Source organism: Periplaneta americana, chromosome 4 (assembly GCF_040183065.1).
Source record: "Periplaneta americana isolate PAMFEO1 chromosome 4, P.americana_PAMFEO1_priV1, whole genome shotgun sequence".
NCBI lineage: Eukaryota > Metazoa > Arthropoda > Insecta > Blattodea > Blattidae > Periplaneta > Periplaneta americana.
In genome coordinates, this window is record NC_091120.1 from 44,731,841 (window position 1) to 44,750,937 (window position 19,097).

The following is a 19,097-nucleotide window of genomic DNA, read 5'->3' on the forward strand; positions in this document are numbered from 1 at the left end:
ACAGGCTACAACGTGTGCATAATGCGTGCGTCCGTTATATTTGTAATATTCGTAAGTATGATCATGTTTCCCCGTCTTTCCAAACTCTGTCTTGGCTAAGGCTAAGCGATCGACGAGCCCTGCATTCTCTTGTTCTCTTATTTCAAATTCTGCGCACCGCTACCCCAATATATTTGGCTTCTCGTTTTCAAAATTTATCCGCATATCATCAGCTAAGTACAAGATCTCATTATAACAATTTACTCATTATACCCTACCACAAGACATCTTTATATTCTTCATCCTATACAGTTTCAGTTGCTAGAAATTGGAACTCGCTTCCGAGTGATATAAGGGGTTGTTGGACAATAGCTTCATTTAGGTCAAAATTACATAAATTCTTACTTAACAGATGAATTGCTGATTAATATTTGTTACTTATAATGAAACTAACATCTGTCCATTCTTATTATTATTATCTTTAATTTCTCTAAATAGATTTACAAAACCTCTAATGGCAATTACATTAATATTCTCATTATAGAAATAGAAATATATATATTCTCCCTGTAACATAGTCCTAGTAAGCTTATATTAAATTAATTTTCATCATTTTACTAGCTATCTCAAATATTAAATTAATTATAATTCATTGAATTAAATTAGCTCATAAATTAAGTTACTACTTTACCTTATAGATTTATCTAAATTTAAATAAATGTGTAGTGAAGATTATTGCTGGAGAACCTTTTAAGTGTAGTGAAAATATTTGTAATTTAAATTTATGTATTGTATTGATTAAGGCTGGTTGAGTGGAAGAGAAGGCCTTATGGCCTTAACTCTGCCAGCGAAAATAAAACATTATTATTATTATTATTTCTTTTATCTTCTTTTTACATACAGGGTGTACCGTAAGTAATATAATTAATTTCAGGGAGTTATCATTTGAGATATTCAAAACAAAAAAGTTAAATACAACTCTGCTAGTTTAACTGAAAATGCCGGCTCCGTTCAAACGTTTTGGTGAAGCTAACATTAGTGAAATAGAATTTCAGTAAGTCAATTAATATTTTATTGAATAAGAGTGCTTTATTTCTTCTAATCGTTATATACTTTCTTCTAATCGTGTAATGGTAAATTAAATTCCACTCGACTTTTAATTTTCTCTAAATAAAATCAAAACCTCTAGTGAGACTACTGTTGATAAAATAAGAAAAAATAATAATATTGAAGGAACTGATGTATGAAATTTGTTTAAATTTGGTACAACTGTTTGTATACATAAGTACATACATAAAACTAATCCACAAAATTTGAAAACTTTTGAACCAAAACTATAGAAAAAGTCAAATTCAGTCCCATTGTCCCTTAATCACGAAAAAGCTGCACGCTATGATCATTCGTGGTATTCTTTCTTTCTATTAGTTTGTAGACTTTCCTTACAGACGCACGTTTCTTAACATACTCTCCCATAATTCTTTGTGAGTCAGTTTTATAATCACAAGAATATAGTTACAGTGCGATATTTCTCTGCGATGTCATCTTCATGACTTTAACACTGATGCTGGTTGCAAGAAAACAAACCTATAAATAATGTATTTCTCCATTAGTTAGTGGACCTTTAAAGTTAGTGGATTGTCGGGTTGCAGAAGAGGAATTTAACGGGCCACTAGTTATTGGATCGTTAAACAAGCATCTTTGGATTCCACAAGTGACGCAGTAGAACATGAATAAATAAAAAGTGAACATCGGCGGCTTGACTTATGTGAGAAATTAGTTTTATTGTTGTCAGAATTTGTAATAAATTTAGACCAATACGAACCAGAAAGAAATCAGGAAAAGAAGTTTCAGCGAGAAAGATAAATATGCCTGTTTGTTATTAGAAATAGCGCAAGAGTACATTAATTTTATATAAAATAAAAAGACAGACTACAGAGCACATAATATCGTCTATAAAAATTAATAAATGAATAAAATAAATAAATAAATTACCGTATATCGATGGCTAAGAAGAGATACCTCGTATCTACAAAAATGGTAATTTTGTTTAATTACATTAGCCTATTATTTAGTTTGACTACATTATTATTATTATTATTATTATTATTATTATTATTATTATTATTATTATTATTATTATTATTATTTAGACTAACTAAATTATTATTATGTTCACAAATTTGGACAGTGTACTGATATTTTGTTCTCTAATAGAAGATCTTGCAAAATAGAAACATATTGTATAAGCTTCTCTATTTTAAGATAATAATTTCTAAAACAGTTTTTTTTATTTACCTGCAAATGTACAGATATGAGGTTCACTTTTTAGCCATCGACATGCAATATTATTTTAATATCGTGTATATATGCCTATTATACAAAATATCGAATGCCTGAATCTCATAGATGTAACATTATGAAGAATCAATATATATAAACTACTCGTCAATACACAAAATGTACGTAAGATGGCTGTCTAACGGAGGAATAAATATTATTACAGGAGGGAAATCAGATCTCTAAGTTAGTGAATCCTTTAACGGACCATTAACGCTAAAGATGTTTCTTGCAACGCGTCTTTCGAACTTATTGGTCCGTTAGCGGCTAACGAAGGAATAAATGCGTTATTCTTATGATGCTGTCTGCCGTAAATATCCAGTCGCATTAACTCATATTAAAAAGTGAAGAACTTTTCCTTCACTTTTTATTCACACTGTCTCTTTTTCAGAAACTGAAAGTTGTAGTTGCTACATTAGGAGTGGTTTCTTTTATGGTTACTTACGTTCAGTACTCCATTCCTCACAGTTCTGCCATGGTAAAACACTGTTGAAAGACGCGAACATGTAAAAGAGAGTCCAGGCAATGATGAGGTTGTAGTACAACATCACAATGGCGGAGACGATAACCATGCCGTAACCAAGGCCTCGAAACAATGGACAGAACTTCTTGTAGATGGCCACGGGTCCCAGGTTCGCGTACTGACCGAAGGACAGCTCCATGAACATAAGAGGAAGGCCCGCGATCACCAGCATTATTGTGAACGGGATGAGAAAGGCCCCTGCAAAAGATAAAGTGAAATAATCAGTAACTGACAAAATGAAAAGTGAGAGTTACTATAAATATAAAAGGAAAAAAAATTCATAACAAATATACAACGTGGGTCAAAAGTCGCTTTCCCCAATATTCGTTCTTAGATTTCATACTTGTACACATAAGCAGATGTCATAACTTAATAAACGAACAGCTGGTGTAATAATTGGTGGGTTGACAACCATGTTTGTGCATCAACTGTTTTTCCGATGTCATGTCTTGTTATTGTTTTGTTTTATTGTGTTGATTGTGTCTCTATGCAATAATGGCCCAATCACAATGAAAATTAAACATAACGTAAGCGTTAATTTAAAAATGTAAACGTTACGGTAAAATCAAAAAGTCATACCATCATTCACGATGGGAACTTAAACATAACCACAAAGATACTTCGTAACCATGGAAACATAACAACGACGTCATTTTCTCATATTCTGTCGTATACTTCAGCGCTCTAGGATTGTGTGTTGTTTCCAAATCACGTAAGCATAAACATGAAAGTTTAGAGTTTGCATTGTGAATGATTCCCTTTGGTAACCTGACCGCAAACTTCTGTGTTTATGTTACGGTTATGTTTAATTTTCATTGTAAATGGGCCTTAACTGCTAATTTCTTGCAGTGAATCGCAAATCAACCACAGGTCAACGTGTTTTTTTGCTACAACGTTGATGAAAGCACAGTAAGAACACGTTGTGTATCGAAAAACAGAGATCAATTTTTTAACAAAATCTGTAAAGGAATGTGTACCGGTAGTCAAATGTAAATTGAATATAATTAAATGTAAGGAAGTGTTGGGAAAAGCGACTTTTAACCCACTCTGTATATAACGCAAATATACATATAATTATTCGAGAAGGAATAAAAGAAACGATGCAAAGAAATACGTAGCGGTAATTATTTTTAGCACACACAATTTGTAGAAAATAAAATAAGAAATTTATGCGAACAACTACAAAGAATTACTAAGAAAGTTTCATAAAAGTTTCCGTTAATAACTTAGGCCATTCTTTATTACAGGTTTTGTTAATTTGTTGCATAAATGTGTAGGCCTACACCATAATAATAATCCACAGTTAATTCCCGATTTACCACGAAAATCGTCTGTAGCTGCATTTAGATTGGCAACAGGCCATGACTGTTTGGCCAAACACCTGCATAGAATTGGAATATATCAGTCTCCTAACTGCCTATTGTGCAACTCAAACCAAGAAATGGATTAGGAACACCTCAAAATCTACGCTTCAGTGGCTGGCCATGATAATGTCTTTGAAAAATATTGGAGTGCAAGAGGTCATATGACTTTATTGTCAAACGCCTGGCATTAGAAAACAACAACAACACAATTTTGTGAATATTGATCAATCTATGGTGATCAACATTAGTCAACATTCTCAAAATAGTGTAGGCCTACGCATTTATCTAAAATCACCAACGAGATATAATTAATTTTATAATTCATGTTGTATGTAACATTTCATAATCATTAATTTATAATGTGTCTTAAAAATATGTAGATTAAAGTTTAATTATCACATGTTTTTACACGTATGTCTTGCAATTCATGTTCAACTTTATATTCGCGTATTGAGAATGAGCAGTGTTTACGTATGATCTCATGTAAGGATCTGAAGTTATTCTATAACAGTCATTTCCAACTGGCCAACCTGTGACGAAGCGCGTTTCTCTCTCTCGGAGCACAGCTAGTGAGGGAGGATAATGTTGTGTCTCCGCTGTTTAAACATCTCCATCCCTTCCAGTGCCACTCCTTCTACTTTGCTCTTATAGCTATGCTTCTCCTCTCAAGGAGCTCGAGAGACGTGTGACGTCACAGAACCAGCAGTTGGAAATGCGTGCTCTATAAGAGCGAAAATGTTAGTCTAACAAATTAACGAAAATAAAAAAGAATGCCTAAAGATAGAATCCCGAACAAATTCTTAATTACAACCTAAATAACTATAAACCTAGAGGCTGGCCTATATGCAGACTGAGTCAAACTTTATATAAGCTCATTATTTTGCTATATTTTACGTTCGATTTTCATTATTTCCTCTTTTGACAGCGACACACATGGTGAAAAACATCTAACGTAACTACAGATTCAAAAATTCACATGAAACAAATATTCATTTCATCAGTGTTATAATATTATTCTCCGTTTCTTTTACTATTTATTCCCTTCTTAATTCCTCTGTTATTTCTTTTTTCAATTTATTGCACATATACTTTTTCAAATGCCTTTTCAGGTCCACAAAAAGCTATAGGCTATACACTTTTATAACAAGAATATAAAAACAGATGACAGTTGTGATGGTACCGAATACAAAATAGTAATATGCGCTACAAGAGCGGTATGTTGATGTTTTCATGTTCGAGGAAAAGATTGAAAAAGCGAAACGTAGTTGAGCTTTTTTAATTTCCGAGAACATGAAAACAAACATACCTCTCGTGTATCGTACATTATTTGTGCGAAGATCGTTTATTACATACCTGAAAGAGGAATTTCTAATTAGTTGCAATGAAGTCTCCATCTTGGTTTCTGTTCAATGACGGCAACTTTTAAAAACAAAAATATCTATATTCAAATTGTTGCTATAAAATGTTTGCTGTGTTTACTATATTCCAGCAGGCCGTGATATACGTCTGTCTTTTTTTTCCCCCAGTCTATAAATGCGAACTTAAAACAAACGGTAAGGTTATGTAATGATTTATTTTTCATTTTGATATTTTAACAATATTATTTATATAACATATTGCAGTAATAACATCGGCATCTGGAATCTTGTTGATTTTTTCACGGCTTTCTTAATGTTACTTGCATTACAAATGCAGTAACTTTTGTGGTGTTGTAGAGTTTACTTAATTTTGGCAAATATTTAAAAACAATAATTAACAGTGCAATTTAGGTGAAATTGCAGTGGTGAGTTTCCAATTTATAATTATTACTATGTTAAACGTCTCTAAAAATAATATGTTAAAAGCCTAAAGCAGTAAAATGAATGTGGCGCTTAAGCGGTAAGAAGAGGGAAATTGTTATGTGTGTTACGTTGGGAATACTGAATGTGGTATTTCACACTTACCGCGTATTGGTTTTGTGCGGAAAGCAAGCAAATACGCACGATCTCGCACAAAAATATATAATGGTTTGCCTCATGAAATTAAAAATACGAATGATATTTTAAAAGTTACATCAAAAGAATTTTAACAAACCTCTGCCCCTACAATTTAGATGAAGTACGTGTGGGTTTACATTGGTCCTAATTTATTGTATTTTTATCTATTTTAATTATTGTTTTCTGTTTTATTTTCTCTTTCTCTTTGACCAAGTCCTAAGGTTTTAACTCTTTTACGGACAAATAAAAAAAAATAAAAATAATTCGAGAGTGTGACATAAAGACAGTATGGAACGAAAAATTTGTGGCAAATTAACGACGTGACGCAACTGTTTTGGGACGAAACATTTTGGACTAAGATAAGGTTGTAAAGTCGTACCTACAATCGAAAACTCTTCTTGCAGCGAAAATCTCTAAATCTAAGTTTCTTTGCCTCACAGTGCTTTCGCGATACGTTTGATGTACTGTAATAAGAGATTAAAATTAGCTAGCGAATAAGAGAAACGGGTTACATCAGCTGCTTGTCTATGCGGATGACGTGAATATGTTAGGAGAAAATCCACAAAGGATTAGGGAAAACACGGGAATTTTACTGGAAGCAAGTAAAGAGATAGGTTTTGAAGTAAATCCCGAAAAGACAAAGTATATGATTATGTCTCGTGACGAGAATATTGTACGAAATGGAAATATAAAAATTGAAAATTTATCTTTTGAAGAGGTAGAGAAGTTCAAATATCTTGGAGCAACAGTAGCAAATATAAATGATACTCGGGAGGAAATTAAACATAGAACAAATATGGGAAATGCGTGTTATTATTCGGTTGAGAAGCTTTTGTCATCCAGTCTGCTGTCAAAAATTCTGAAAGTTAGAACTTATAAAACATTTATATTACCGGTTGTTCTTTATGGTTGTGAAACTTGGACTCTCACTTTGAGGAACATAGGTTAAGGGTGTTTGAGAATAAGGTGCTTAGGAAAAATTTGGGGCTAAGAGGGATGAAGTTACAGGAGAATGCAGAAAGTTACACAACACAGAACTGCACGCATTGTATTCTTCACCTGACATAATTAGGAACATTAAATCCATACGTTTGAGATGGGCAGGGCATGTAGCACGTATGAGCGAATCCAGAAATGCATATAGACTGTTAGTTGGGAGGCCGAAGGGAAAAAGACCTTTAGGGATGCCGAGACGTAGATGGGAAGATAATATTAAAATTGATTTGAGGGATGTGGGATATGATGGTAGAGAATGGATTAATCTTGCTCAGGATAGGGACCAATGGCGGGCTTATGTGAGGACGGGAATGAACCTCCGGGTTCCTTAAAAGCCAGTAAGTAAGTAAGCGAATAAGAGAGGGTCTCATATACCATCCCTTTTAAAATCTACAAAAAGTAATAATAGAATAACGAAATGTATTGCATGTCACAGTTGATATGAATGAAGAGATCCAAGAAGAACTATAGGTAGAAAGAGGCAGTATTTCAACACAAAACCAGAACATAGTAGTAGGACGTAATTATTAAAGATAGTGGCAGGATTATTAGCAGATGGAGATAAAATTTAATAATGCAAGTCTCTGGTATTACTATATATTACTAAGAATAGTTAGGTGAAGACAGCTGGAAAAGTTGATAACGTAAGTCAAGGCATTGTTGTAACTGGCGGAGGAAATGTCAAATACTGCAGAAATTTCACTCTTCTGTTAAAAATTGAAGATCAGAAGAACGGTGTTTGGAGGAAAACGGAACAGAAAGAGAAATACAGAAGGGGGAAAGACGGAGTGAAAGAAGAAGACGTTTCTGAATGAACTTTAACATAAACTCACTGAATGAACTTAGCCAACAAGGACGCCCACGTCCTCACACACACGCTCACAAAACTTGTATGAGATGCGAAGATAATGACAGAAACTTGACAAGTTCACAAGTTACAAAGTTGAGAAGTAACTGACTCTGCAGAGACAGACTGACTCTAATATTGGAAGCTGGTGCGGTAGGATGCCTCGTGACAAACATTACGAGTTATACCACCTGCATATTTACTATACAAGGGTATTCCCCCTGAGAAAGACACCCACGACTTCCTTCAGATAACACATCACGAACTATAAAACCTTTCTCCACACGTTCGATCGTAAGAAGTGACATTCTATTGGGAATTGAACCTACGTCGAGTTATCGACTTGAATACCATAACCACTGAAAAATATGTTGCATCTCAGATAAATTTAAGTTAAGAAATAAAACCAATGAGGAAATGTGACGATTTTAAATATCTTGTCTCACATGTAGGGTAAAAGTGCCTAATTCCGTGATACTCCTAATCCCGTGATAAAATTTCAATTGACTGCCATGGAGTTGTAGTCTCTGATTTTTAAGTTTTTGAAATACCTAGCAGATGCTAGAAGATGTCTTATTTTCAATTCTATTGACTACCCGCCTTTTGAATAGGAGCAGTCGACTGCAGAAACTTTGTTTAGTGAAAGGTGGTTGACCAGTAAGCTTTTCTTTCTCTTGTGACCGCTCCTGAAGAAACATTTTATATTTGAGGTAAGAATTAATATAGCATTATAAAAATGATATATTACTGCAGATTATAGTCAGCTGAATCAATGTGTATGATTATTTAAACATTGTGAGACAATAACAATGCTAGAGGAGCTTTCCATTTTCGAATTTATTTTCATATTTCTCCTTTCTAGCTTACTCGATCAGTGATGTCAACGCTAAATTGTGAAAATTAATGTCTATGAAAGAAAATAGTTCGTGGAAATAATAATAGAAATAAGTTGTAGAAAACATAAATTATAATTATAATAAAATAATAGGGCATATATTTAACTTAATTACTGCTGTTGTTAGCAATATAAATAATGAGAAATAATTGTGTTATAATTCAATTTATTCAAATTTAATTTTGCATTGAATTTAACTTTCAGTTTATTTTGTTTATAATATTATTAATATGTAATATGTATTCCTGTAGTTACACAAGTATTTTCTATGAAATTTGTCACTTAGGCCTTTTTCCTATGTTGTAATTTCTTACTTAATCCATATTAAAACAATATACCATGACTTTAAAGTGTTTTTTTCAAATACACATTTGTTTTCTGAGCAGTTAATGAGGATTATTTTAGTATCACGGAATTAGAAAACCACTGTCACGGAATCTGGATCCCTATCACGGATTTAGGAGCCACTGTATAACAATGAAGAATCATATATTATATATCAAACTTGTGAAACTGTTGACACTGAATGTTGTAAAAACTGTAGCTAAAGGTCCAAATAACGTCAACGCATGAATCCCCTTAGGGGAGAACGCTGTACACAGACAAGCAGAAGAGCAAACAGACAGACGAAATGTTGAAAAGCATTCTTCATCGTCGTTGTTGCTAAGAACTTATTATATTTGCGAGTATATCTCGAAATAGATTTCCTCAGCGTCGAGATAAACTAGTTTATTTATATTTTATACAGTGTGATCGAAAAGTCCCTCCGCAGCTCTGTTCTAGTAACCCTAGAATACAGCCCTGTAGAAAGTTGGCACTGCTCCATTCATTCCGGTTTGACAAGCTCCTATCCCCAGACCATCATATGCTTAACGGCCAGTGCTACCACTTGAATTCTCTGTCAAATACACGTAAATTCTCTGCCTAGTGGATTCTCGGCTATACAAGCACTGCGGAGAGACTTCTCGATCACACTGTATAATTAGGAAAAAAAAAAAATAGTATTTTGCATTGTATTCGGATTTATTTTCAGGTTAAACTGAAATATATAGTCTGTGGTTTAAGTTCCCAGGGGTCTCTTCACTCTGAAATGTTACCTGTCATATTAAGTATAAATTGAGAAGAAATATCCATTATGAACTACTGGAGAAATACGGAACCAAATTTATTGCAGTTATGATACAGCATCGATTGTACAAAGTTGGCCGTACTTCGGAAGGCTACCAAGACGGATATCGCTCCCCCCCCCCCCAGCGATCCCCCAGGATTACGTGACTGACGTTAACCGAGACTCTCTGCCAAGAAGTGCGCCAAGTTTGACTCACTAATCAGATTGTAATAGAGCTTAAATATTACCACGTTAAACTCGACTACGTCTCTTCTGGCAGCTTCTTTCCCACAGCTGCGAAACGCATTCCCAGAATTCAGAGCTGTGGCTGAATCTGAGGACACCAGAATTTTATTCCCTGCAGGCCTAGACTTAGTTCAGAAGCATCCTACATGAACGTCGAAATTGAGACGCAAGGCGAAGCGTGGAGGATTTAATATAACATGACGTAGATATAAAATTTGCATATGTTATTTTAAATGTGAAGGACTATCTTGAGAACGGTGTTAGAGTGAAGCGAAGGGTACATGTACGTGAACGACCATAAATATTCTCAGAAAATGCAGGCTCTAAATTTCTAAAATTGCGTAAGTTAATGAACTCACAATTGGACAAAAATTACGAGGTACCACAATAAGACTTGATAGAACTTAAATATCTGATAAAGGTATAAAAAAGATTACTAATAATATATTTTAGAATTCACTTTTTATTTTAAATTAAATTTTCCAAAATTTGCAAATTTTTACACATACTACTGGGTGTTCATTTCAAAATGTGTCATAACGTCACTGTTGTGAGTCAGCGATTTGAAGCGAGTTTCAGCTTTTATGTCAGAGAAGTTGCCTATTAATCAAGGCGTTCAATCTGAACTTGAGAACGTGTACGGTATAACTTGAATGTCGTAGCAACAGATGGCGGTCTGTAAAGTCTGTGTGCTACCATAGCCTCTTCCGAACTGTGTTTTGCGCGGGCAAGTCGTACGCAGGGTATTTGTTATCATCGATTGCGTACGGCAACATTCCACAACACAAATCAAAATGCTCCGTGTCCATGTTGACCGTCCAAGTTAATGTCAACAAATACGTAAGTAATCGTCTTAACCCTCTCCCCATATCCCGACAGTAAGAAAAAAAATACTCACTTCAGTACGTGTTTCCAAACAGTTCACATTCTTGCCACTACTGGCGTTACAGTACGTATCGGTAAGTAATCTTCAGAATAAAAGCCGTACTTGCTAGGCAACTTCTCTCGCATTTAGGTAATACGCCTTTGCGGAAGTGTAGGAAGATTGAATTCTCTAGGCTCATCGGATAGCCACATGACGACATACAGCGAGCCATGACACATTTTGAACTGAACACCCAGTATTTCATAACGCAGGCATGTCAATTGATGCCCACAGGAGCAAGCGCGTGCTTCAGAGTCCAGGAGAGCCTGAGCGCTTTACAGCGGAAAGGAAAGAGACAGACGAAAGAGGTGGTATATGCCGCTTGGTCGAGCTATATCCAGGGATGGTCAGCACTGATTCAATAGATAAAGGGAAGAGAACTTATTAAAACTGTATCCATGTTAATTTTTAGATTCGCCTGAGAAGTATAAGTGCATTATAAGAATGTAAGTTTTAATTTTAATGCTCATTTTTCACAAGTTTGATTTTTTTGTTCAAAATAAGTATTTTCTCAACTTTTCATATAGAAAAGTGAAATTTTCGGGTATAGGCCTATTTATTTAGTAGCCTTACAGAATGTTTTCGTAAATCTAATATACCGTATATACGTATTACTGAAGATAGTGTATTGAAAATTTTGAAAATATTCGCATGGAAATTGTTTGTAAGGAAATGAATTAACAAAGCAACTACTGTTACATCATAAGCAAAAGATACGTGCCCATGTGTTGTAAAAATGTCAGCTCTATAGCTTCAGCAGATTTCGAGAAAATAATTTAATATTCTGATGATAGGAAGTTGCTCACAAATATCACCTTAAAAGCATAATGCGATAAGAGTTTTGTTGTGTAATATTAGTTGCACTTAAAACAGATACAGTACCTAGGTAACTTTTCTTTGTACTGTAATATTGTTTTAATTAGTTTATTGATTACTTTTGTAAGGCTAAAGATACCATCAATATAAATTCCAACTTATCATGTCATACTCAATATCTTTCTTTGGAATATCACTTTCTTTATGAATGATGTGTTTCATCCACTTAATACAGTATAATATTATACTACTATGGAATTTATGTGTATATTCCTTCTTAACACTCTATTATGTTATTAAGGTTTAAAACACAAGTGCAATATTAAGAAATCAGTACTTTTGTTTTACAGACAATATACATACTATTAAACAGAAAGAAGCCATATAGAAATAACGACATAAAATTTCACGTTCCGTTTGAATTTTGTGAACCACTGTTTCCTTAATCCAACAGGTTGCTTATTCATATACACAACCCTTCCTCTTTCCATACTTAGCGCTTGCTGCCCGCCGTCAAGGTCAGAAAAATGCGCTTGCTTTGACATCACTGTCATAACTGCACAACCATTAAAGATAGAATTATGAAATTTTGTACACTGATTTAACATGCATTTATGCAAAAGGTAGACTACAATAATGCCAATTTCTTTGAAAATAGAAAAATTAGGTCACATAACATTATGTAAATTTTAATATATTTTATATAGAACAAATAAAGAATTAATTGTATTAAAATAAACAACTCTACATGTCTGAGAGTAGTCTATTTGTCAGAAATAAGTGTTTATTACATGCAGGAAAACTATTAAAGGATGTCAGAGAGACCATAACAATGTTATGGTTACCTAATGATGTAACTGCAGAATTTTTTTTTCATACTCTGATAAAACTCGTTTGAAAAATATTATTAGTAACGTTTTTATATTTTTATCAGATATTTAAGTTCTAATAAGTCTTGTTGTAGTACCTTGTAATTTTTGTTCAATTGTGAGTTCATTTTCTTATAAAATTTTAGAAATTTAGAGCCTGCATTTTCTGATAATATTTGTGGTCGTTAAAGTTTGAAGATATTTACGAAGTGTTTTGGCCAAATACAAGAAGGAATGAGACTTTACAGTGATGTATTGTTGAAGCGAAATGAACAAAAAGGTTGGTTATTTAGCATGTCGTTCTTTCTTGTACTTTCTGATTAAAAACTATTTGAACTAACTTCGATGGTCCATACCAAGAAGCCTACTGTTGTGTTTAGATAGCTTGGCCGATGTTATGCGCAAACATTTGAGTAGGGGTGATGTGGAGTCAGTCATTATCTCAGAATATTCAGTGGGGCAGGAAGGGGAGGAGAAGAATTGTATGCATGCTGACGTAAGTTATAGCTATTTTGAAAAACATTGGTCACGTATCTGTACTCCCTGGGCGATCACAGATTTTCTACTCACTGCTATCCAGACACTCGTACTTAAGAGAATGCAGTCTTCTCTTTTCACTCTTTCACTCGCACAATAAAATAAACTATAATGCCTTTATTGGTTCCATTACGATACTAATGTTTTTGCAACAGGTAGTATACTAGGAACTTGCATAAAGACAAGAAGTGAACTCTGCTGGAGCCGCACAGCGACTAACTCATACACCCTCAAAATGGACTTGCCTGATTTACTGCGCTTAATATTATGACCGGCCAAGCTATCTAAACACAATTGTACTTACTGAAAACAAAAAACTATTTTAACCAACTTCGGTAGTCCATATCAAGAAGCCAACTGTTGTGTTTAGATAGCTTGGCCAGTGCTTTGTGTGAACATTTTTTTAGGGGTGATGTGGAGTGAGTTATGTTCTCAGCATATTCAGTGGGGCGGGGGGAAGGAGAATTACTGCATGCATGGTGACGTGAGGTATAGCTATGTCGAAAAACATTGGTCACGTACCTACACTCCATAGCGGAACAGTCTTTCCACACACTGCTATCCAAACACTCGTACTTAACACAATGTAGTCTCCTCATTTCATTCTTTCACTCAAAATAAATTAAATTATAAATGTCTTTATTGGTTCCATTACGATACTATTTTTTTGCAATAGTTAGTATATTATGCACATTCACAAGGAAAAAAAAGTGATCTCTGCATAAGCTGAACAGTGCCTTTCGCTGTCGAGTCGCCCGTTGTACGGCGACCGGCGATAGCAACTGTTGATAACCGAGCTCCCGGCACTGCGGCCGACTTGATCCCCTCCTCTTCGTAGGAGCGCGGGAGTCATTCAGTCAGTCTCACAGCGGTTTTGTTTCAGCGTGGTCGTGCTTTGAAGTGCTTCGTATGAAGTATTATTTCTGTATTAGTGCTAGAAGTATTATTGTGCTTGATATTAAATGTGATTTGTGTTTTAGTGTTGTGCTGTAGTTTAAATAATGCCATATATTTTTTATCAGTGTTTTCCTATATTTATTATGATAGTGTAAATAGGAAAACATTGATAAAAAATATATAGCTTACACTGTTTACAAAAAAAGTAGGCTATAGGTTTATTAAATAAACTATCTTGCATTATAATACACAGCACTGTACATAAAAGTGTAAATGATGTGTGATCGATATAGGTCTGCATTCTTTATGATAGTGTAAATAGTAAAAATAGCGTATTCTAGTGTACAAGTTTAAATAATTTAAGGGGAGAGGATGGTATTTTTTTTAACTTTTTTCCTATTTGGTGTAAAATATTAATTTTTTGTATGAAGAGAGCTCATAGCTGTGGCAACTCAACCAAATAAAAATATTTTGAACAAAAAATTATTTGGGTGCCCAGATTTGAAAAAAATATACCCAATGCAGGATATATATCTAAACCATTTTTAAAGGTTGATTCATCCAGTTTTTGCAATATAGCTGCAAAAGCATGTTCCACAAACTGTAACAGAATTTTGATATTAGTCCCTACGTTTGTAAAGTAAACAATTCAAATTTAATAACACTTTTCTGAATTCCTTTCTTGCAAACAAACGGACGTAGTTTTAAAATGATATCAATTAACAAAATTCTGTTACAGAGAAAAGTTTCCTAATAGCCCAAAGAATGTGTATTCTAAATTTCATGCATGTATCTTTAATAGTTCAGAAATTATATCCATTTTTGTCTGGCAATGTAGCAAACAAATGAAGTTACCGTAAACCGATAAAAGGGGGCGAGTGGTTTAAAAATCCATAGCGCAGGAAGTTTAAAAATGACGTGTCAACTTCCGATAAGGGCACAAATACCCACGAAATGTTATGCAATGCAGTCCACACATATCAAAGAGTATTTTAAAGAAAAATAATTTTTGAATTCAATTTACCGAAAACAACAATAAAAGGGGGAGAGTGATTTAAAAATCCATAACGCAGGAAGTTTAAAAATGGCGTCTCAACATCTCATAAGGGCGCAAATACCCATAAAATATTATGCTATGCATTCCACACATATCACACAGCATTTTAAAGAATTTTTTTTTTAATTTACTCATTTTTCACCAAAAAATACCATCCTCTCCCCTTAAATTGTAAATATTAGTGTAATTGTTAAATCGGTCCATATTTTGTTCTGCCCAAATTGACCAAATAGGAGTCGCGTGAGCAGCCAGTCGAGTATTTCGCTTGCATATGAACGCGTGTAGTCCACTTAAAAACTCCAGTAATACTTAACGTTACAGCCTAGTTTGATTTCATCCCAGAATTTGTTTAATTTATTATTTCAAAATTTCTTATCCTTGATTTACTATTTCCTGTCAATAGCCTACAATATGCTAAACTTGAAAATGGTAAATGCTACAAAATTGCAATTCGAAATGCTACATTTTAAAATTATAAATGCTAAAAACCACGAACTCTAGCTATAAAGGACAATGGTGAAATAACAAAAGCAGCCGAGAACCGTTGTGCTTAGAGAAAACTTTTCTCACAACGACCTTGTCCACTTATAATTTTAAAGCAGCTATTTGTCACTGAACCCTAGTCCTTTTGACGAGAAAAGTCAACTAATAGGGATGGGAAGAGGTTCGAGTTGTTTCGATTGTATATTACCTTGAAATGGCGTCTGGCAGGGAGATTTTTCTTTGATATCAGATAGGAAGATGTACCATATTTCCTTGGAAACGAGGCGACTTATCGGCGCGCTCATCAAGGGACACAGTCTACTCGCGCCTTGTCATGTCTTTTGTGTGGCTACACGGAGATTGTATCAGATCTCGAGGCTACACGAAGGTGCCCTTGTGCTGGTATTCATCACAAAAGACACGAGGAACCAAGCCCGACAAAGAGTTGCTATCCGCTGAACCGATGTGCATTTGGTTTCATTAAATCTAAAGAGTACACGTGTATCTTGTGAATTTCGAATGGTTTTCCAATTAACAGAAAGGCTGCCGACCTTATAGCTCAGTTGGAAGAGGGCTGTTTTACGACGACAGCGAACCTGAGTTCAAATCTATGCTATTGCGAATTTGTACGAGGCGCATCCAGAAAGTAAGTTTCCCGATTTTTTCCCCTTGAAAGAAAACGTAATTAGCCGTGTCAATTGCGCATGCGTAACAGATCTATGACGCATCAATCATATGCCAGCCGGACAGGTCCCGCCTTGTGCCAGTAGCGTGGCAGCAGTGGTCCGAAATGGAAGCTCTTATTCCTTCTCCCGCCGCCTGCGAGGTTCGGTCGGTGATAAAGTTCTTTAATGCACAAAGATTGCGCCAATTGAAATTCATCGGCAGCTCTGTCAGGTCTATGGGCCGAACATCATGAGTAAGCAGATGGTGCGTCGCTGGTGTAGGCAGTTTTCCGAAGGTCGTCAAAGTGTCCATGATGAAGAGCGCAGTGGGCGACCGTCCCTCATCAATGATGATCGTGTTGAGCTGGTGCGGCAGTGCATTATGGAGAACCGTCGCTTCACGATTACGGAGCTGAGCAGCCATTTTCCGCAGATATCGCGATCCTTGTTGCATGAGATTGTCACTAAGCACCTGCTGTTCAAAAAAGTGTGTGCCAGGTGGGTGCCGAAAAACCTGACACCCGAACACAATATGCAACGTTTATGAGCAGCACTGACATTTCTGCAACAGTATCACGATGACGGCGACGAGTTCCTCGACAGGATCGTCACGGACGATGAGACTTGGATTTCGCACTTCACCCCGGAAACCAAGCAGCAGTCAATGCATTGGCGGCATAGTGGATCCCCGGTCAGGACGAAATTCAAACAGACGCTGTCGGTACGGAAAGTGATGTGCAAGGTTCTGGGACAGGAAGGGCATTCTGCTCATTGAGTTCCTTCCAAGAGGTGAAACAGTGAACGCTGACCGTTACTGTGAAACACTGCGAAAATTGCGACGTGGAATGCTTACTGCAGGTGTTGTGCTCCTCCATGACAATGCTCGTCCACATAAGGCTCGGCGCACAGCAGCTGTTTTGACGGAATTTGGCTGGGAGTTGTTTGATCGCCCACCCTACAGTCCTGATCTTGCTCCCAGCGATTTTCACGTTTTCTTACACCTCAAGAAATTCCTATCCTCCGGTGAGCGTTTTGGAAACGACGAAGAGCTGAAGACGTCTGTCACACGCTAGTTCCATTCACAGGCGGCAGAGTTCTACGACAGAGGGATACAAAAGTTGATCCCACGATACGGCAAGTGTCTCAATTCTGATGGTGGCTATGTTGAAAAATAGCTGAAACATTGCTGTACCTGTTGCCAATAAATGTTTTCCTGAAAGTGTGTGTTCTTTTTTTTTTTAAGGGAAACTTACTTTCTGGATGCGCCTCGTACTTGTGATGTACGAAGCTAAGGTTGTGAGAGGTTTTATTTCTCTTCACTCCACCAACACTCTTTGTAATTCCCATTCATTATCACCTCCTTTTCGAAAAATAGGGCATCTTCTGTATTTACGTGAAGCCGAATCGACCCTTCCTCATGGTAAGTTTTTCTCGCGGTTTATCCAAAGATTGGTATAAATTTCAAAAAGACATATAACTTGGTTAAGAGAGAAGTTTTATATGATATTCTTATTCAATTTGGTATTCCCAAGAAACTAGTTCGATTAAATAAAATTTGTAATCAGTCCGTATAGTCCAGTTTCTAATGCTTTTTAAATTCACTGCGGGCTAAAGCAAGGAGATGCACCATCGCATTCAAATACGTTTTTGTAAACGCAGTGTGAGATTGGAAGAAACGCTGGGCACTCCTTGGAATAAACTTTTCTCACTGTACTTTTTTTTCGCCACAAATACTAAAGAGAAATCGAGTTCTGTGATGATAAACCGTCAGTTACGTATGTGACTGAACTACTGCCGAGCTATAAAATATTGAGCGTCTCCTTGTGGACCGTCGCATTTCAATGTTGAATGCTGTCAACAGATGCTTGAGTTGCGACGCAGTGCAGCAATGTTCGCGCAAGAAGATTCAGCGATGCACTACCTACATCGTGATCAGGTGCTAACGAGCTTGCTGCTTGCTCCTTAATGCTAGAAATCGAGAGGTTCATTAAATCAATATGCAGTTGTGTAAATTTTATTTGGTATACGTATATTCACTCTTTGTCCAAATTCATTCAAAAGGTTGTAGAACGAAATGATTTAAATTGAATTCTTGACGCGTGATGAAGTGTCATCACTCATTTCTCACAGAATATGGGCATGAAATTCACGGTTGGAATGTGTTTTGACATGGAATTTTCTTCAAGGCTAAGTGCAAAATACAAGCCTACACACTATGGATTCACATACAGGGTGTTAAAAAAGTAGATGCATAAAAACTTTCAGAGTAAAAAGAGGATATCAAATAACCATAGTAAAAGTCCAATTATTCGGACCTCAATCATCCGGACCCCTCATTATGCGGATCGATTTGGGGGAAAATAAAAAAAATAATACTATACAGCTGCTTGCCGTCAAGCGCCTGCGGAATCTTGCGGCACGGAAACGAGTGACTTCTACAGGGACATCATTTTATTTTTACTAACATTTTTAATATTAACCTGTCTATATCGTTAGAGAACCGGAAACACCGCTTGCTCCCCCCTCCAAGACTGGAGTTCGATGATACTGGCGTAAAACACAAATCACTCTACTAGG

At 35.6% G+C, this 19,097-nt stretch overlaps 1 protein-coding gene across 1 annotated transcript in view; it reads right to left on the reverse strand.

Moving 5' to 3' along the window:
- Positions 1-19,097, reverse strand: part of GlyT (Glycine transporter) — a 333,350-nt gene that overhangs the window by 177,247 nt on the left and 137,006 nt on the right. The window contains exon 3 of the mRNA XM_069825108.1: positions 2,762-3,037. Within this exon, the coding sequence (XP_069681209.1) occupies positions 2,762-3,037 (276 nt within the window). The remainder of the gene's footprint in view (positions 1-2,761; positions 3,038-19,097) is intronic.